General features: G+C 40.2%; 1 protein-coding gene across 1 annotated transcript in view; it reads left to right on the top strand.

The window, feature by feature from the left end:
- LOC124720165 (zinc finger protein 431-like) overlaps positions 1-21,829 on the top strand; it is a 111,257-nt gene that overhangs the window by 85,259 nt on the left and 4,169 nt on the right. Inside the window, exons 5-6 of the mRNA XM_047245481.1 lie at positions 4,393-4,464; positions 13,870-13,907. Of these exons, the coding sequence (XP_047101437.1) occupies positions 4,393-4,464; positions 13,870-13,907 (110 nt within the window). The remainder of the gene's footprint in view (positions 1-4,392; positions 4,465-13,869; positions 13,908-21,829) is intronic.

Genomic DNA, 21,829 nt, shown 5'->3' with positions numbered 1-21,829 from the left:
CCCTCCCCATCCGCCCTCCCCCTCCCCATCTGCCCTCCCCCTCCCCATCTGCCCTCCCCCTCCCCATCTGCCCTCCCCCTCCCCATCCGCCCTCCCCCTCCCCATCCGCCCTCCCCCTCCCCATCCGCCCTCCCCCTCCCCATCCGCCCTCCCCCTCCCCATCCGCCCTCCCCCTCCCCATCCGCCCTCCCCCTCCCCATCCGCCCTCCCCCTCCCCATCCGCCCTCCCCCTCCCCATCCGCCCTCCCCCTCCCCATCCGCCCTCCCCCTCCCCATCCGCCCTCCCCCTCCCCATCCGCCCTCCCCCTCCCCATCCGCCCTCCCCCTCCCCATCCGCCCTCCCCCTCCCCATCCGCCCTCCCCCTCCCCATCCGCCCTCCCCCTCCCCATCCGCCCTCCCCCTCCCCATCCGCCCTCCCCCTCCCCATCCGCCCTCCCCCTCCCCATCCGCCCTCCCCCTCCCCATCCGCCCTCCCCCTCCCCATCCGCCCTCCCCCTCCCCATCCGCCCTCCCCCTCCCCATCCGCCCTCCCCCTCCCCATCCGCCCTCCCCCTCCCCATCCGCCCTCCCCCTCCCCATCCGCCCTCCCCCCTCCCCATCCGCCCTCCCCCTCCCCATCCGCCCTCCCCCTCCCCATCCGCCCTCCCCCTCCCCATCCGCCCTCCCCCTCCCCATCCGCCCTCCCCCTCCCCATCCGCCCTCCCCCTCCCCATCCGCCCTCCCCCTCCCCATCCGCCCTCCCCCTCCCCATCCGCCCTCCCCCTCCCCATCCGCCCTCCCCCTCCCCATCCGCCCTCCCCCTCCCCATCCGCCCTCCCCCTCCCCATCCGCCCTCCCCCTCCCCATCCGCCCTCCCCCTCCCCATCCGCCCTCCCCCTCCCCATCCGCCCTCCCCCTCCCCATCCGCCCTCCCCCTCCCCATCCGCCCTCCCCCTCCCCATCCGCCCTCCCCCTCCCCCTCCGCCCTCCCCCTCCGCCCTCCCCCTCCCCATCCCCCCTCCCCCTCCCCCCTCCGCCCTCCCCCTCCCCCCTCCGCCCTCCCCCTCCGCCCTCCGCCCTCCCCCTCGCCCTCCGCCCTCCCCCTCGCCCTCCGCCCTCCCCCTCGCCCTCCGCCCTCCCCCTCGCCCTCCGCCCTCCCCCTCGCCCTCCCCCTCGCCCTCCGCCCTCCCCCTCGCCCTCCGCCCTCCCCCTCGCCCTCCGCCCTCCCCCTCGCCCTCCGCCCTCCCCCTCGCCCTCCGCCCTCCCCCTCGCCCTCCGCCCTCCCCCTCGCCCCCTCGCCCTCCGCCCTCCCCCTCGCCCTCCGCCCTCCCCCTCGCCCTCCGCCCTCCCCCTCGCCCTCCGCCCTCCGCCCTCCCCCTCCGCCCTCCGCCCTCCCCCTCGCCCTCCGCGCTCGCCCTCGCCCTCGCCTGCCGCCGCCCTTGCCCCTCGCTATGTGCCCTCCCACCTCCGCCCTGCTTGTGACCCACAGAAGTATGTGTTACAATGGAAAAATCAGCAGACTGACTTACATTGTGGATCTTAGATACTAAGTGGAATACAGAGGGTTTTTTCAAATACGTTTTCTGCTCCAAAACCCTGTATTAGTGCTTTTGTTGCAAATATCCAGCTAACATCTGTGTTTGTCTTACGTAAAACATCAACGAAAATTCACATTTATGTTCAGTTTCTGCAAGAGACAATGAAAGTTCTACAGAATGTACTGCCAAGCAAATTGTAACTTGTCTGAGCAGAAGTAGTTCTACTGATGGGTGACGATTTTCAACTCGGAGACGTAGAGATACCGAAATGATGCTGCTGTTGGGAGAGGAATGCAACCTTTTTTCCATAAGTATTTAGGTATTCCGAAGGTACTATTAGTGGTTACTCTTAGCGCCAGTGTGTTCTTTCAGAACAAAAGCTTTTACTGTATTTGCTAGAATGCCTTCCCATTTCATTAACTGTTTGTGAGCCCGAGCGTTTTGTGCAAAGCATCAGCAAGAGAATAAAAGTGTGTCCACTAAGTTATTTATCTATCTAATGAATGATCCTGTAGATTCTGGAGAACTATCTGGTCGATAATTGTAGTTAACGATGCCATCGTTAAAAAGTACATCACTTTTATCATATCAACCACTTTTTATTCAATTTATGACACGAATAGCGTACGAAAATGCCCATATTCTTCCGGTCTTGTCAACTGCATTTGATGTTGAGCAAGGAACTTCAGTTTTTATGCCAGTAATTCCTAGACACTGCTGGACCTCTTTATTCAGTTGTGTACTGCGCCATAAGAAGTGAATGCAACAAGTGTCATTCTGGCTTGCTCTAGCTGGATAATTACTTGAATCAGTATATGCTAGACATCACTGGGAGTGGCATTGTGACTCGAGTACACTAAAATAGGGTGAATACGATTATGCATCAGAGCAACAGATAGGATCACCATAGCACTGATAGGCAAAGTTATTACTACAATTGTCTGACGTATATACCCATAAATTGACGAAACAAACTTTCAGCAAAGTGTTATTGAAATGTAGCTTTTCTTGTGTTTTACTTCATCAAAAATCAGCATGTTTTTGTTTTCATTTTGTCGCATCCGAAAGTAATTCTTAATTGTTCTACAGCCTCTTGGTTAATTTCACATGAGCATTTGAGTTTATTTACTTTTGGAGATGTTTCAGAAGATTGTTGCAACAATGCATGCCTCAAACCATGTCTATATCCTTTGAGCTTCTAATTTTCAAGGGCATGCTATCCAGAGTAAATTCATTGTCACATCACATAGTGCATTCTCTTGCTGTTTTTAAATTGGCATATCTTTAACATAGTGGCAAATATGGTTTTCTGTTTTTACTGAGTGTACAATGATGTAGGACATTCGACTGAGCCATCTTATGGTTTTCATCTGAGACTTGCTTCTGGAAGAGATTGATTTTGGCATTTGCTGTCCTTAATTTATCACGTAATTTATCACGTAATCGGACAATTTCCAGTTCCTGGCACATCAACATTGTTTTCATGTGATTACTATTCCGTTCAGTACTGATCTGCACCCTACATTTCCTTTAGCAGAGGAAGCACTGGCAGACATTGAAACTGCAGCTTGTTTACTGTCTTCCTTCCACAGCTTCCCTTTAGCGAGTGCGTGACGGACGATTTTCTTTTGTGTAATATTTTCGACAGATATTTCAGTAAACTGGGAAATACACGAGGAACCACTGAGCCGCTCTGGTTTTAAAAGACCGTACTTGTCTTACAATTTCAACTTATTTACTGATGATAAACGTTTGTTGTTCCTCACTGAAATGTGAATCACACACAAAACAACTCGGAGTCAAATTGTCTTTCCAAGGAATTCCTGTCAACCATTTTGAAAATTTTTGGAGAGCTACAAAATATTTACCTTCAGTTTCTCTTCAGCCACATCGGTTCACTGGATCGAAAAGCGTGGACATGTTTTGTTCGTTTTCTTCTATAAATACCAGTAACTATAACTCTCAACACCTCTTTATAATCACAGCCTTCAACTCTTAACCATTCACTCACAAGTCCGTAAACAAACTCTCAAAATAAGTTGAGGCAGAAGCAACAAATGCCACCCGATTACATGTCAGCTTGAGTCTCAAGTGACAGTGCTACTCGTAGTTCTTGGGTATATGAAGATGGTACCTGTTCTTGCAGACATGTCCGAAAGGGCTAACTAGCTATTCGACCATCTTCTTCTGTGTGGATGCACAAACAGTGCCCGAAGTCTTACAGGAACTGGCAAAAAGCCAAGTAATGAGTATAGTGGGTAGGGGCACTATGAATATAGTGTGGGACAATAGGTTGGGAATGTGGGTCTTGTGGTAGGCATGCCAGAGATAAGTCCCTTCAGTCACACTATCATTTGTGTCCTTGGTGGCACAGATTGGTAGAGCATCTGCCATGTATGCAGGATATCCTAGGTTCAAGTCCTGATCAGGGCACATATTTTCAGCTGTCCCTGTTGACTTATATCAATGCCTGTATGGAGCTAGGGGGTATTCATTTCATTGTAGTTCTCGGGCTCACAGCCTTTCCAATCCTACTATGTTAATGCACAGGGAGTAAGCATACTCTCTTCTTCTTGCTACGGGCAAACTGTCAGGTTACCAAAGGAAGGATAGGGCTCAGTAAGCACCGTGAAGTATGCTGTGTAATGACTGATTATGTGTAAAATTAGTGCAGTATGGCACAGTGTGAAATTATGGAGATGCATGTTGGCAGAATAGCTGCTCATTAAAATATATTTTTTTTAAATTTTTTGTGTATACATGATACAAATCTCTGAAAACGTGTATCATATTTATAAAAAAAGTATTGAGAGCCATGTCATAAGTACAGAAGGGTATAAGCATTTTTAACTGAGAGTTTTTTCTTTCTTTCAGTGTCTTGAAGATAACTTGGGAATCTCTCATCCAAATGATTTTATCAAGGAGGATCCTGAACTAAATTTGGAGGTGTGTAAAACTGAGAATGCAGTAAGCATTTGCATCTCTGATTTATTGCATGTAGGGTGGTAAAAATGTATTTGTGTAATTGCTTAATGTAAGGAATGCATTACTGTGAGACAGGCACATGTTATGACTTTTCTTGAGATAAATGCAATTAATAATTTTACACTACTGTTGAACTATTCCACTTGATGTGGATTAGCAACTGTTATTTGATTATTGTTCTGAATAGAAGCTGAACAGAATTTGTAACAATGTTTTTAACCATATTTTCAGTGACCCTTCTGGATGTTAAACATTTTGTGTAAGTTTAAACCACGAGAGTGCAGATCATTTGAAAAATATTCTTCCTTTCAGTAACTTATGATGCATGGATTGCAGAAGAATACATTGTACATGATTGATCTCTTCAGTGAATAATTGATATTTGTCAGTTTGAACCAAAAATTTTCAAAGGTGCCAAAGGTATGAAGTGTGATACTATTTGTATGTGATAGATCACCCTTGCTACATTGATCTTAGAATAGTTACAGTATGGCTACCTCAATCGTAGGTGTTGAATTACTTATAGATTTGTCAGTCACAGAAAAACTCTAGAACCTATGCAGATAAATCCGTGTATTACCTCACCGTAGAAGTCACAGCAGATTCAAATAAATTATCTTCTTGGCGCAACTTACAGCTTTGATAAGGTCTGCTTGTATGAAGCATAAAATTTAATCCAGTAAATAAAATGTTGTGGTATTAATTTTGTCCACCTTGCGTAAGAGAAAGTGGATGGTTAGATTCATAAACGTCTCACAGGAATAAGACATAACTAATATTGGGGAATATAAGGTAGAGTACTGAAAAACCTAAATCCAAAGACTTACTATGCAAGACACTATACAGTGCATGGCGGTGGGTATGTTCCACCACTGTTAGTCATTTCCTTCCCTTTCCTGTTTACAAGCAGAACGGGGAAAAGGCAACTGTCCCGTTGCCTCCATACAAGCCCTAATTTCTCTTGCCTTTGTGGTGTCTGTAAGGGACCCTCAGGCACATTGTCTGGTGATTGTGCAAGCGTACCAGTCAAGGAAAAAAATGATCATACTAGGGACAGTGGATATGGTATATAAAAAAAGAGTGAATCTAGCATAACTGGTTCCTGCATCACATTTTCTCTTCCCAAATTAAGCATTTGTTTGTTAGGCTTCATTCTGTTGTATATGCATGGTGTAATAATAATTTTCTATGGGGCACAGGCATAGTAGTTTTTGCATATGGTATTCACTTTGGAGGATGTGTTCAATATTGAAATCAATTCATTTAGCAAATGTGTTCCTTTACTGTCACTGCTCTGATATTTTCCCACATTACGTCAGTTCACAATAAGAGGTAGATCGACACCTTGGACTGTTAACTCAGTTGTTGGCATTCTGCTTCATAAAATCTTCCATTAGTAAACGTGCCTCTGCATCATTTCCATGTTGCTGCCTTCGTGGTATTGTGGGGAAAATTAATCTGGAATGCATAATTCCATTTTGTCCACTATCTTTACAATCCACAGTGCACCAGGAAAAAGTATTTGTCTATGTTTACAAGTTCACCATCGATGACTGTATACTACCCAACAGCAACCCTACATAATTGATGTCTTCCCATTGTTATGTCAAAACTCACAATTTATTGGTACATATCTAAACTCTGACTTCTAGAATATTACAATCACTAAATCCTATTAATAGTTTTCTGTTTCAGTATACACAAACAGATGATTTCAGAAGTAACAAAAGATACTAGATGAAAAAACAGTAAACAGAAAAATATAGCTCTGTCTATCTCTGACAGTTACAGAGGATACACAAAGTTTGATGCATTATATTATAGGCAAATATTAGTGTACGAATCAGACACACAAACTTTCATTATGTTTCCTTTACAATACACACTGATCAACATTTACATCTGCAGTATGCCTCAAATGCCAGTTCCCAAAATTTTCTCAACATTGACTCAAAAAGAATGTCATCTGCCCTCCAAGGATTCCTGTTTGAGTACCTGAACCATATCCATAACATGTGTGTGCTATCAAAGCTAATAGTAGCAAATCTAGAAGCATGCCACTGAATTGCTTCAGTGTCTGACTGGTGGGATGTCACATTGTCAAGCATGCGTATGTTCCAACAAAAAAATTTGGGAAAACCGGAGTTCAAAAGAGAATATATGAAAATGGTGAAATAAAGCTGGGAAAATGAGATCAAAATCACTACCACACAATTTAAACCTGCAAGGAAGCTACAAAAATCGAATTTTCTGAACTTCGCTTTATGTGAGTTTCAGATAGACCCTGTTGTTACAACCAGTAAGGATACAAAAATTCTCAGTGTAAGAACAAGAGAGGAATTTTGTAGTCACTTCAGCGTCTCTTGCATACAAACACTATATTTCAACCTGTCAGGAAAGAAACACACATGAATAAATCACTCATCATTAATCCATTTTTCAACAAATTATTCAATCATATACCATGAATTGCAAGAAACTTGCAGACATACTGAAAACCAGATTATGCTAACCACAAAGGAAGAGAGAACACAGGTAGTGGAACATTGCCTATGATCAGGGTCTAGTAGATGCGAGGGAAAAAGCATTGGAAACTTTAAATGGTAACAAACCGCAGAAAATGACAGGAATTCTTGAAATTATACAAACAAATGTTCAAGGCTATAAAAAAGTGTAAACTGGGTCACTTGAAACAAACATAAAAATAACAATTTTTGTCTATTACTTTCGCTCAGTTCTCGACTGTGTGCCTCTGAAAGAACAATGAGTTTTGGAAACAAAACAATTCTGATTAAAAATCATCTGTTGAGGAACTGAAGGAAATCAGTACTTTGCTAAATAACAAGTCATGTGCACAAGACAGAAACTCATAGAAGTAGTATGGAGATACGGATTCTGAGCAACAGTAATCTCACACAAACAACTGGCGGAATTATGTTAAACATTTGTAAAAGTGAAAAAATTACTGAAGAGTGGAAATGAGCATAAATTGATCCTCTTCATAAAAATGAGATAAAACCAGTCTGAATAATTACAGGGAATTTCACTGCATCCAGTTATGTCTAAAATTCCTTAAAAAGCTCTGTGAAGGCAACTGGATGAACAAGTAGGCCTATTAACAGGAGAGTATAAGGCACGATTTTGCAAACGCAATTGTGTAGAGAACAGATATGGGAACCAAAGTCAATTTTGCAAAGATGACGATGTGTAAATACTGTGGCAACTTATGCCAAGTGTCAGAATGGCTTATGATTTGACAGAAAAAGACTTGATTCAGTATGTCAGAGGAATCCAAAATTGACAGGAAAACAGTGGCATTTATCCAATAGACATAAATGGGTACAACACTAGACATTAAACTGATTGGAGAAATTTAAGAAGTATTTGAAATGCACAACAGTGTGCAGCCAGAGATCCATGATCCACTCCAATTTAAAATAATTCTGAAAAAAGTTATGAAGACATAGGGGAAGGAGATAAGGGAATCCAAATCGAAATTAAAAAAGAGCAGAGAATTAACATGTGTATGGCTTATGTAGACACTGACTATTGTAAGATACTGTATAGAAGCAAAACTTGTCCTGGAGAAGCTTCACAAAATGTCAAAGAAAACTAGTCTACAAATCATCTGCGAGAAAACTCAGTAATGGACAGGAAGCCTACAGATAGTCTCTCCATTATAACTTGGTATGATGAAGTGTCACAAGATACATTAAATATCGAGGAGAGATCATCCAATCACCAAGACATATTTATTTATTTATCCTATTCTGACAAGGCCCATCAGGTCTCTTTTGCATTGGACCAGGGTTTCCCACATACATCATAGTTACCTAAGAAACAACAATTTTAATATGACAAATAGTATTGAAATGATATGAGTGTCTTAAGTGGCAATGTAAGTAATACTGACTATGATCTAATAAAGTTAATAATGACAGTACTAGTAGGATTACAGCTGTTGCCACTGATTTGGTGGTGGTAACAGTAGTAATGACAACAATAGTAGTGGCAGGTATAAAAATGATTTATAAATGCACAAGATAGCTTTCTGCTATAGTGAGTTCCATGGAAAGGAAATTTAAGAAGCCTTCACCTTGTAAGAATTTTGAGAAAAGAGGAAGATCTGGGTGGAGCGTAATTATATGCTCCCATGTCAGTTCAAAGAGCAAGTTAAAGCAGCCAAACCTGGGTACTTCAGGACGTTTGTAGAGGACACACATTGGTGACTTTCTGTTAATGGATGTGATCTCTATGAACATATTCCTCTTGTGTATCTTCATGATTGTTGGATGTGTGTAAGTATATTATATGATAAATCAGAGCATGTGTATGCCCCTACTCCACCCAGTTGTCAGTTACATCTGTTGTGTCTTAAAAAGATGTAGTCTTCCCAATTTACAGAACTTGTGGACATACTTGGTTGGAGCCACATCTCTGACAGAAGTATCAGATGTAGGTCCATTTCTTGAAATATGTGACAGACTTTGTTATGATGAGGTTGCAGAGATCGAACATTTGTGTGTGCAGTATGAAGTTTAGTGCATTTAGCTACAAGGCTCATGAAGATACTAGATAGTAGGACTTTAGGCCAGTGAGGTTATGAGAACAAAGCATACCAGAGTGCATTATGGTAGGGGAGCAAGGTTCCTTGAAGTGAAAGTGAGAGATATCTCCAGGAGGAGGGAGGTTTTGTGGCCAAGGCCACCATGCTTTGCACTGGTCAGTGAATGGTCAACTGAAGACACGAAGAGAAAGTTCCTGAACAGAGCTAGAATAATCTATGCACAACAATACTGAAAGCAAGATAAATGGAATGACAGACTGCTGTCTTATTGTTGGTCCTAATGATGAGTAACCACAGTAATATGACGATAATTTACAGTCTTATTTCTACTTCAATAATTTATCATCTGAATCAGAGCCTTGTGAGCATATTGAAGTAATAGTGAATTAATGAATAGTATTGGTATTGGAGTTACGAGAATTGAGCAGAAAATTAGTACTAAAAATAATCCTAGACAAACAGATAAAAATAAGAGGGAAAACTCTTTCAAATATAATATTAGTAAAACAAATTGTTTCTTTGCAAAATAAAAACCTGAAAGTGAACACACAAAATTAGGGCAAATTTTTTAGCTTCTAAAGTCCAGACACTCCAGTTGATGTGCATTGCAGACTGATCATTCCTATTTTAGTTCTTCACCATTATCCTGCCATCATTTGTCCACATGTTTTGCAGCTGAAGTCTTGGAATCACACTGCTCAAAATCTTCAGTCTTTCAAAACTGAGATCCTTGCCTGAAATGGAGTCATTATAACAAAAAATCTATTTTGAAACTACGACTGGAATAACTCTTTGCTGCAGAAAGTAATGTGATTCATGGTCAAACAAAAATGACTGATTGAGAAGCAGGAAAGAAAAATTCTCAGGAAAATATTTGGACCAGTTTTTGGTGAACGAATTTGGATATGGAGTCCCTTTAGAGAGATTTATAGACAGACAGAAACAATAAGAGACAGCTTTAGATAAAAAGTGATAAAATTTTGTGGATGCATCACAGGATGACCGTCGACAGGCTCACAAGGCAGAGCTCTGAGGTAGCAAGCACTAGCAAAAGCAATTCAAAATTGGTCATCGGTACAGAAGAAGTTGGACTCTCACAAGATAACATAATAAATCGAAAAAGAGTCAAGACAGACCATGAAACATACTTAAACAGCAACACATGGAAAACAGAAATGGATATAAATATTTGGAAGACCACAAGAGAGACCACAGAGGACATACACTATGTGATCAAAAGTGTCCAGACAGCTGCCTGAAAAATGGCTTAAAAATTCGTGGCGCCCTCCATCAGTAATGCTGGAATTGAATATAGTGTTGGCCCATCCTTACCCATGGTGACAGGTTTCATTCTCGCAAGCATACGTTCAATCAGGTGCTGGAATGTTTCTTGCGGAATGGCAGCCGATTCTTAACAGGTGTTGCACTGAGGAGAGGCATCGATGTCAGTCGGTGATGCCTGGCATGAAGTCAGCTTTCCAAAACATCCCAGAGGTATTCTAAAGGATTCAGGTCAGGTCTCTGTGCAGGCCAGTCCGTTACAGGGATGTTATTGTCGTGTAACCACTCCGCCATTGGCCGTGCATTATGAACAGGTGCTCAATTGTGTTGACAGCTGCAATTGCCATCCCAAAATTGGTCTTCAACAGTGGGAAACAAGAAGGTGCTTAAAACATCAATATAGACCTGTGCTGTGATAGCACCACACAAAACAACAAGGGGTGAAAACCCCCTCCATGAAAAACATTGACACCATAACACCAGAATCACCTCCGAATTTTATTGTTGGCATTACACACACTGGCAGATGATGTTCACCAGGTATTTGCCATACCCACATCCTGCCATTAGGTCACCACATCGTGTACTGTGATTCTTCATTCCACAGAACAATTTTCCACTGTTCAATTGTGCAATGGTTTCGCTCCTTACAACAGGCAAGGCATCGTTCGGCATTTACCTGCGTCATGTGTGGCTTATGAGCAGGTGCTCGACGGTGAAATATAAGGTTTCTCACTGCCCACCTAACAATCATAATACCTGCAGTGAATAATGACGACGTCTGGAATTCCTGTGTGATGGTCTGTATAAATGTCTGCCGGTTACACATTACGGCCCCCTCCAACTGCCAGCAGTTTCTGTAAGTCAACAAACGAGATCAGCCTGTACTATTGTGTGCTCTATGTGTCCCTCCACGTTTCCACTTCACTATCACGTCGGAAACAGTGGACCTAAGTACGTTTAGGAGTGTGGAAATCTGACATACAGACATATGAAATAAGTGATGCCCAACCACCTGACCAAGTTAGAAGTCTGTGGGTTCTGCAGAGTGCCCCATTCTGCTCTCTCATGATGTCTGATGACTACAGAGTTCACTGATATGGAGTACCTAGCAGTAGGTAACAGCACAATGCACCTCATATGAAAAACCGATGTTTTTGGGGGTATTTGATCAAAAGTATCCACATTGTGTATGTAAAGAAATGGGGAAGGATGTAGGAATAGGAAAAAAAAATTTTAAATTTAGACACATCTCTTAAGAGTTAATGTATGAAATAGTAATGATGATAATAATGTAATCTGGAAACATCTCCCATAATTATCAGTGTGAGGAGATTAGCAATAGTCATAGGTAGCTGATTGTCAGTAGACTTCACAGAAGTAATCTGCAGTAGCAGCTTCTGCTTTTTAATATGCTATGCGTCACATTCTGCAACCCTCTAGACAATATGGTTTGTGGAATAAAATGAGTAGATCCAAGAATGAGTGAATGAATGAATGAATAACTAACCAACCTTCCCACCCTCTCTCTGACCAGGATATAGGCTACAGTATGATTTCACACTGAAAGAGAAATTAAATTTATGAATGAAATAAAAAAAAATGAAGAAATAAATTTAGCACAAGAAAACAGAGTAAGATTACCCTATTTTACTGAAAGGGAAGTGATAGCTGTGTAACTAGAACATGTGTAGGTTCCTAAAAGGTTATATCCTGGACACGAATAAAGATACAAATGTAGGATAACTTTATTTTCAGATGTATAGCTATAAAGCTTTTATTTGCAGAAGAACCATTCAATTTATCATGAGTACATCTTCTATATGCATGCATGTGTAATGGGGTACTTTCCACAATTTGGTTTAAGTTCCGTGTTTTCATTCACTTTTGACAAAAGTTCACTATTCCTTCAACTGGACACGCAACAAACATTGAGGCAATAGACTTGTCCCATACTTATTGAAACACATTTGCAGTTCTTGTGCTCAAAGTTATTTTTTTGTATTTAGTGAACCTTAAGTTACTGCATGGCAAGGCAAATAAATGGAGCCTTCCACAAACCCCGACAAGAAAATGACATAATGTGAGATCAAACAAAATTCATGGTCGGCAGGTGAATGAATGTGAGATGTGTATGCCCCTTATGGCTGATACATCAATAAGGCAGCTTATTGTTAAGAAGTGCTCTTTCATGCAGGTGCCAGTGTGGTGATGCTCCATCCTGGTGAAAAATGATTTTTTTCTCTGGATAGTTTCCTTTGCATCTATCTCAAAACCTTCTGTTATTTCTATTTATGTCAAAATTTCATGTCTTGTGAAGTTCCTTGCTGTACTGATTATATTCCTCATTAATAACATGAAAGTGTTGCTTCATTAAATTACATAATTTGAATAACAAATCATGACCACCACCAAGAAATGGTTTCTTTTTCCAATTCACAATACATTATCCTAGTCTTTGTTATAACTCATTTTCAATGCAGTTATTTTTTTAAAAATCAATCAATTAATTAATATAGTTACCTTAATTCAACTTACTGTGAGAGATGAGAGATGACTCAGTCTTTCTTGTTATTGTGAAATAGTTTGCTTAATCTGACACAGTTCTCATTAGGTGATCATCTTCGGGTTTGCTGACTGCATTTCAGGATTATCCTTTATGTTAAAAGTTTTCTGCTAGGCTCCAGTAACAAACTTGTTTTAGTGCTATTGTAGCTGTCCACATTCTGATTGCTTCTTCATATTTATTCATTGTATACTGGCTGTTTATAATTGGCGACCTGAATTTATCTGCAGTTGTATTAATCCACCGCCTGCTGTGAAATGTATGAAAGCACATTCTTTCATTTGGAGAGAACACTGTCCTCATTGTGACCATGTTGTTTATTTCCTATTTATGGTACTACACAATTCTTTGTCTTTCATATGCCTATAAAATAACACCACTTCATGTAATAATTCCTATAGCTTTCATCTCGAGCTGTACTCCGGAATTTCCTCTGTGGATGAAACTGATGGGACATTTAATGACTTTGATGTTCCATGCAGTGAGCTATCTCAAGAGAATGGTATAATATTGAATGCTGCAGTTGTGAAAAAAATACGTTTAATAGCAGTTCAGATAGATATTTCTTCAGTTCTTTTCTTTGCCAGTTTCATCAATAAAAATCAGACGATTTTTTACATTTTTCTCTGGTACTTTGCCCAACTGTATGTGCCCGAGAGGTGAAAGGTATTTCAGGCATTTAATTTTGAAGTATCAAGTAGGAAATTTGTTTTCAAATAAATCAATGTTTCTATAGTTACTTACACAGCTAAAAAGAAAGTGCTGAAATGAAGTGTTAATTTTTACCTATAATTTTCTTCCATAATTGCTACATTTATGTAGTGTCTCTTTTTGATAATACTACTTCAAAGTATTGTTTGGAACATTCAGATGTTAGTGGGTGTTAATACAATTTTATTTATTTACTGTTTCATCAGTTTTAAATCACCAGTAATTCTTTGTACTATTTCAGGTGGCAGCCTCAATAAGAAAAGCATCTGATAGTTTAAGGTACGTTTTTATTATTCACTGCAGAATTTTTCGAGCAGTATAAATTTTTAGTTACTCCATGTGAAAGGAAAACAAACAATAACCCCTAGGGACCAAAATACCATAAGTTATTTTCAAATAGTTCTGTTTTTGGAGTTCTATTTTTTCTATATATTAACCATTTGCAGTATATACAAACAGTGTATACTGACTACGGCAACATTATGCATGTTATCAGAGAAAACACTACTATATGTACTATTCTGTTATTGCAGAAAATTAAAAAGATGCTTTCAGATATTACAAGGTACATCAGTCCCATTTATAACAGTGGTTTGCAATAACTGCACAAACGGAACAAAAAAGCCATTTGTGATTAACTGTCAATCCAAGCTTTCCAATAATGAGAGTAGATGCAAGGTGAAGCATTAATTTTATGTTCTTAAAACATAACAGTTTCTCAGATTTACTGATCACCCAAGAATGTTGTTTACTGCTGGCCCCACGATGCCACATGTCACCTTTTGTTTTGTGGGTTTGACTTGGCAGAAGTTGTAAGTAAATACTAGTTTTGTCCACATTGCTGGCATAAGATACAGGAAACTTTTCTCCCTTGGTCAAATTCATGCAACCAATGTTTGCCCCTTCTTCATCAACTTTATTCATTTCATTTACTATCACTGAGCATGAAATTAGGCTTCTATTTTGGAACTTACACAGCCAACAAACAAAACAATTGAAGTCTGTTTTGAATGTCTAAATTTTCTGCAGTCTAATTTGTTGTTCACTGAATTAGATTTCCAGTTACAGGTACATTGCAGGTGCACATGTAGCTGAAGCACTGTAAAAGTAAAAATTCAGCATCTTCATATACAGGGTGTTGCAAAAAGGTATGGCCAAACTTTCATGAAACATTCCTCATACACAAAGTAAGAGAATGTGTTATGTGGACATGTGTCTGGAAATGCTTGCTTTCCATGTTAGTGCTCATTTTATTACTTCTCTTCAAATCACATTAATCATGAAATGGAAACACACAACAACAAAATGTACAAGCGTGACTTCAAACACTTTGTTACAGGAAATGTTCAAAATGTCCTCCGTTAGCAAGGATACACGTATCCACCCTCCGTCGCATGGAATCTCTAATGCGCTGATGCAGCCCTGGAGAATGGCGTATTGTTTCACAGCCGTCCACAATACGAGCATGGAGAGTCTCTGCATTTGGTACCGAGGTTGCGTAGACAAGAGCTTTCAAATGCCCCCATAAATGAAAGCCAAGAGGGTTGAGGTCAGGAGAGGGTGGAGGTCATGGAATTGGTCCGCCTCTACCAATCCATCAGTCACCGAATCTGTTGTTGAGAAGCATACAAACACTTCCAATGAAATGTGCAGGAGCTCCATCGTACATGAACCACATGTTTTGTCGTACTTGTAAAGGCACATGTTCTAGCAGCACAGGTAGAGTATCCCGTAAGAAATGATGATAACATGCTCCATTGAGCGTAGGTGGACGAAACTAAAATGAGCTCTAACATGGAAATTAAGCGTTTCTGGACACATGTCCACAAAACATCTTTTCTTTATTTGTGTGTGAGGAATGTTCCCTCAAAGTTTGGCTGTACCTTTTTGTAACACCCTGTATAACACTGTGAAGTCACTTCAGGAAGCACCTGGAACACAGAGCAGCAGAATTAAGAACATTTCATTTAAGTAGTGTAGATAATGTAGATTTGCTGAGTCTAAACCTTCTTCCAATTGTGCTGTTTTTCAATACACCATATTCAGCTTCCTGCAGAATTTTTAGTTTCACTTGCTTATCTATGCTTGTGCTTCCTACAGCATGACAACCCTTTCACTTCTTGGAACTCAAAGTTACTACTACTGGCTCTATTTAAAGAATATAAAAGCACATCTCACCATGGAATTGCACTGTTGATGGAATCTAGTTTTTCACACTGTTTGTGTCACAATTGTTTTCCTTGTTGATGGTGATTGTTGAGCAATGTTACGCACAAAGGTCAGCTAGAGAAACATTGGGAAAAAAGAAAAACATTGACAATTCAGGTTTAATGAAAAATGTAATGGTGCTACAGACTAAAACACAGTTTGTAATTCATGCTGACGGAAATTTGTTAACCAGTAAAACATTGTACAATATCATGTACATCACTGCCAGTACTGATACTCTGCTGGTGTTAACCAAGGGTCCGCCTTAAGTGAGTTCATGTTAAGCCTGATGTTTGAAATATACATGCTGGTTCATTATTATTGATAAGTATAAATATTACAAAGCAGTTATGTTAGTAACACATTCTATAAAACAGCTGGTTTGTGTGTCTGTTCTTTAATAAAAGTGTGTACTTCTTTTATACAGAAGTGCAGGTGAGGTGTCAGCAGCTGTATAGTGCTAACTATTGTAATTGAAAATGACTTGGAAGTCATACAAATTCAATGTGATGGGTACAGGCTAATGTCCTACCATGTAGAACAAGTAAGAGGAAAGGGTGAGTGGTTATATACACAAAACCTGGAGTCAAGTTTCAGCCCCTTCAGATTAATGAATGTTGGTGTGAACAACTCTTTGATTACTGTGTCAGCATTGTGGATTGGGAAACAAGCTTGTTGTATTCACAGTTTACAGGCCGCCATCATGTTCTTAAATTTCATAAAGCAGCTGTAGTCAGCTTTAGTAAGGCCATGAAGACTTAACTGGTGAGTCATCTTTTGTGACTTGTGAGAAGGTAACGAAGGACACCTGGAATCCCCTATGTCTGAATATGGGAAATCTAACACAGTACAATTCCCCAAAAGGACTTAGTGCACACATTGAAAATTTGGCTGATTTGGGAGCAAAACTGATAGTGATTTATCTGGCCATGACAGTAAAATGAATATTGATCCGTTGTGCTCAGATCATTGGAGGAAACTATTGTCATCACAGAATTAGAGGGAAATTACAGGACAAATGTTATCAGTAGGTATATAAGGGGCAGAGTTTGGATGGACAGTTAAACTTTGTGTTAATAATTTTCCTAGTATTCTTATTCTGTAAACCACCACAATACTGACTGGAAGTAAGAGCAAGAGATGAATAACTCCTTGGACTTGATTAGGTTATGCAAGGTAGAGAGAGCTCTACCTACTTCAGAAGACAACAAACTGTGATAGTGAAATATTCTGCTATACTGTCTGTAGTGCACAATCAGATCTTCCTTTGTGCTCAGCAAAGCTCTTTTTTTCCTGTCACAAGATGTTCTCATCCCAAATTGTAGCTATGCCTTTTTGGTGTTTGAACTGTAGTAGCCACTTGACCTGTTGTGTAGGAAGGCAGGACTGATGAGGTTGCAAAATCATTTTTAGGAAAACATTCAATTCTGCATTTACTGTGTATATCCATGGTAAACATTTACCATTTTTCACCTAGTAAATGCTCACAGATGAGTGTGACTGCTGTGTCTAGATTTAAACCTGTTCCTTGCGAAGCACTGTGAAATAAGAGATTAATATCTCTGATTAGGCCTATATGATAAGCATCACACACCCTTCAGCAATGTTCTGAGGTGAGTCACACAGTTGTTTGGGAAGCATTGGATTTCTGCGGTATCCTAGCAATGGATTCTGTGGTATCATAGCAATGGACCGACTGCTGTACCTACAATTGAACCAATGTGATGATTCCGTTTGGTATCTCCACATATTGCTACACACAAGAACATATGAGAGTAGTGATAGGATACTATGTTTCTCCTTTTTGTGAAATACACTATTTTTAGTCATAATGTTTGAAGCTAGCTGGCAATCCTTGCACTACTTCAAAATTTTATCTAGGTACAAGCTGATACATTCTTTTAAGTTCTTTATAATTGACAGAGCTAGTAATTATATGTGCCTGTACAGTTGTGGATAGTTTTGCCTTTTATCTGTCTTGGCTATGAAACTGAGTCAACAATACTGTTCATTATAGTTTACCTACATTTCTATATTCTTATTTGTAATAACTTCTACTGGTGCATTACCCTTCTTTTCTCTGTATTCACCTGACCAGAAATGTTGTTCTTCCTCCCATGCACCACACTAATTCCCACCAAATCAATCTTCAACTTATCCATTTCTCATTTCATGTTCTCTGACTCACCTAATCAATCAAGGGACTTCATATTCCACACTCTGACTTGTAGCGATATTGTTTCTTTCACCTGATGATGATATCCACGAGCATAGCCCCCTCCCAGAGATCTTATTGGGAGGCTATATTGCTACTGGAATATTTTACCAAGTTGGATGTCATGATCATTAAACTATACAGCAGACCAGCATGTGGTTATCACAGGTGTAGTTCCCCTTGCTTTTAGCTGTTCACAGTACTAACATAGCAAGGTCATGTTGGCTAATGGTACAAGACCAATTGTATAATCATCCAAACCATTCTGCATTTACATCTACATAGATACCCTGCAAGCTAGCATATGGTAGGTATGGTGGTGGCTGGTACCTTTACTGCTAGAAAGACCTGCCATCCATCTTCATTAACCACATGTTAGTGTGTGGACCCTCCCTAGATATCCTTCCATTGCAGTTTTATGTACTTTGTCTATTTTGTTAAGGCATGCATGTCACTTCACTTTGCCAAGATAAATGTTTCATATGGTAAATGGGTGCCACACAACTGAAACATGTGAAATAATTTAGCTGTTACCAAAAAGTCACAAAATTAGGAAATCATGACATTGTGCCATGGAGATGCTGATAGACTTTTTAATTGTACACTTAATATCATATATTCTCACTACATACTTTAGTAAGTTATTGGTTATCATAAGTTATTGTTTGGAAGCTACACAGGAATTAGGATTGGCTGGTAGAAATGAGGCAACACATACTTGAGGAAAATTATGAATAACTAAAATGGTAAGCTGCAGTTAAAATATATAATATTAAACTCAAGTTAATAAGGGTTAACAGTATGTGTAACTGCTCGTGTAATCAGCTTTGAGATGATGCCATAAGTCACAAATATCACAAGCTTTGTTGTACTGTGTCATTTAAGGGACAAGAACTCCATGAGAAATACCAGAAAGCTGCATATGAATCAGGAACATAAGTGTTGCAACAGTTGTACCAACTTGAACCATGACTGTACAGCAATAGACTAGGATATCTGCGTGTCACTCACTTTTGTTATGGGAAGGTTGTTCCAATGAGACATCTTGGTATATTCAGTGTTGGAACTTTCACTAGCAAAGTCTTCAAGAACACATTTGATGGGGGTACTTGGGGGTTGTGGCAGCTGATGGGGGTGTTACTTGATGTTCTACTCTATCCCAACAGAACAAGATAGAAAATATTTGAAACTTAAAGCCACCACCATACTCATTGGAGAAAAAACATAAATGAAATAACAACTGTCAAAATAATCAGACTTGATGCTTCCAGAGCATCAGGTACAAATACCCTATCCCATGAATCACAAGTGGACTCAGCCCCTAGATGCAAACATTGATGGTTTTGTGTTGGAACCACCAAGTTCCACAGTGAAAACCCTAAAATTGTCATCTCCCTAATCAATTGTAGTAATAACACAAAAGCTTATCATTGATTTAATTACTCCTATACTGCAATGGAACATTCATAGTTTGATAGCACATGTGTATTAAATGAAACTTTTTATTTGTAGACAGTCACAGTATTTCACGTGAGTCACTCTGTAAATGTTTCGATACTCCCATGCTGTCAGGGCACAGTATCTGACTGGTTGCCACTGTGAGTAAGGATTGCTGAATGGACAACCTTTTTTTTTTTTTACTGTGTGTGAGGCATAAGTGAGGCTAAGTGAGGACTGAGATCAGACACTAGCTGTATGAATTCTTAGGGGAGTTACTCAATGATAACAATAGATATTGTTTTGATTTGCTAAGATCCTCTTTGCAAGAAGCATTGCTAATATTGTCCTAAAATTTTGCCAGCCATTTCATTTGTAGGAGATATTAATGTCAGTAACATGCAGGTGTAATGCCAGCATCTACTGGTGGGTTGTGAGATGAACTATGTCTACTAAATACAAGTACTAAAATTTACTTCAGCACAGTTATTTGTTTGCTCACAACTAATCTCTAATCCTGCTTAATTATAATTGTATCCTACACATATACGCATGTCAAAAGGTGGTCACTGAGGTGGGTACCACATAGAACAAACACAGGATTGTTTTACCATCTGCTGATATTCAAAATTGCTTACATCTTGCCAGACTATGATTATTGCAAGGTAGATTCACCACACTGCACTTGCCCTGTTGTGGAAGTAAGTGTCAACCCACAGTATTCACCATCTGCAAAGCTTGGTGATAGTTGCAATGTTGTTTGTCTACAGTGAATATTTAGCACAGAACAGCTGTCTGCATCGTTTCTTTTGTGATCTGGGTCAACAAAAATATGAGTAGCAATGAGGAGGATTTATTATTGTTGTGATAGCCCATAAAACTCCTGTATCAGGCAGGAACAAACCTAAACACCAGAGGGGAGAAAAGGTGGCAACTCAGACAGTGTTGATGTAATGCCACAAGAAACCTAGATATGACTTATTATTTTCAAGTAGTGCCACATAACAGCTGAACTAGTAGTAAAATTTCAGCTTGATGTGGGAAAGCAATCATGCCTCTTCTACTGAACCCAGGGGAAAATGATACATTGCACAATAATTACCGTAAGGTGGCCCTCACCAACAGTAAGCCAAATGACAAGAAAAATTCTATCAGCAAGTGCCATACCAGGTCTGTAGAATCCAAGAAACTGAGCACTCACATCCAGTGTACATTTGAAGGATATTGCTCCATCCTCACAATGTGAATGACTGGAATACACTGCCTTTCCCTAATCAGATAATATGTTGGAACAGTGTGTAATTGTGACTGTGTCCTCCTTGTATATGTGTTGATAGGAGTGTTTGGGCAAAGGCAGTGCCTGCCATCTGTCACCTGTGAGCTTTGATAGTGGGAGGTTTTTCCAGCCACTTTGATAATGGGCATCTACTCTTATAATATGGCCTATGTGGAAGCAACTGTGTAAGTAATATACCTACATAGGGCATACCGAAAAGGTGTTTCTTTTTAAAAAAATTCAGCATACAGTACTGTAGTCAGTGGTATATAATATTCTACATTAGTGTCTGGAGATTTTAGACAGAAGCCCATTTTACTGACAGGTTCTCTTAAAGAAAGTTTTCTGGTGTATGCCATTATTGACACAGTGTATAACTGTTCTATGCAATGTAGTGATTAACTGGAAAGGTTTTTATTAATCACATAGAAAATAACTTTTACTGTAGTCTGATTAAAACTACTTGATAGCTGATGTGTGTCACTTGCCACTGCAATATTGCTAAATCCACTACCAGCTACATTGCTTGGTTATTGTCAACACACAAACACAGCTGATTTTTAGTGACCTATGACTAAAATGTGGCAGATGACAGGTTTTGTAGCATTGAAACAAACTCGTGTCCTAACTTTACCACAACTATGTGATCTGCAGTATATCTGAGAAAACAGCAATCAACAATCTGCAGCACAATTGAGATCATGATCATTTTGTTCAGAGCTTTTAAGGCTAACCTGTATGACCAAACTGAAGACTGAAATATTTCTTAGTATGTTTCTTTGCACAGCCATCTTCTGCTGCAAAGTTTCAGTTTTTGATGAAAGCAAACTGTAATTTCTCACTGTCAATGGTTACTTGAAACCATATATCCATCAAAAAGCAAAACAGTCAAACGCAGCAATCAGGATAGAATAATAGCACAGGAGTATGTGGATGCTCCTACCCACCCATAGCCATATCCACACTTAACTGACCTCATTGGGAAGCTCAAAGATGTCCATTTTCATTGTGATGGAATGGGGTAGCTGCAGGTGGAATGACTGGACTCAGATGTCACATGGAAAG

Source organism: Schistocerca piceifrons, chromosome 11 (assembly GCF_021461385.2).
Source record: "Schistocerca piceifrons isolate TAMUIC-IGC-003096 chromosome 11, iqSchPice1.1, whole genome shotgun sequence".
NCBI lineage: Eukaryota > Metazoa > Arthropoda > Insecta > Orthoptera > Acrididae > Schistocerca > Schistocerca piceifrons.
The sequence above is the reverse complement of the archived record's forward strand: the minus strand, read 5'-3'. Positions and strand labels throughout refer to the sequence as shown.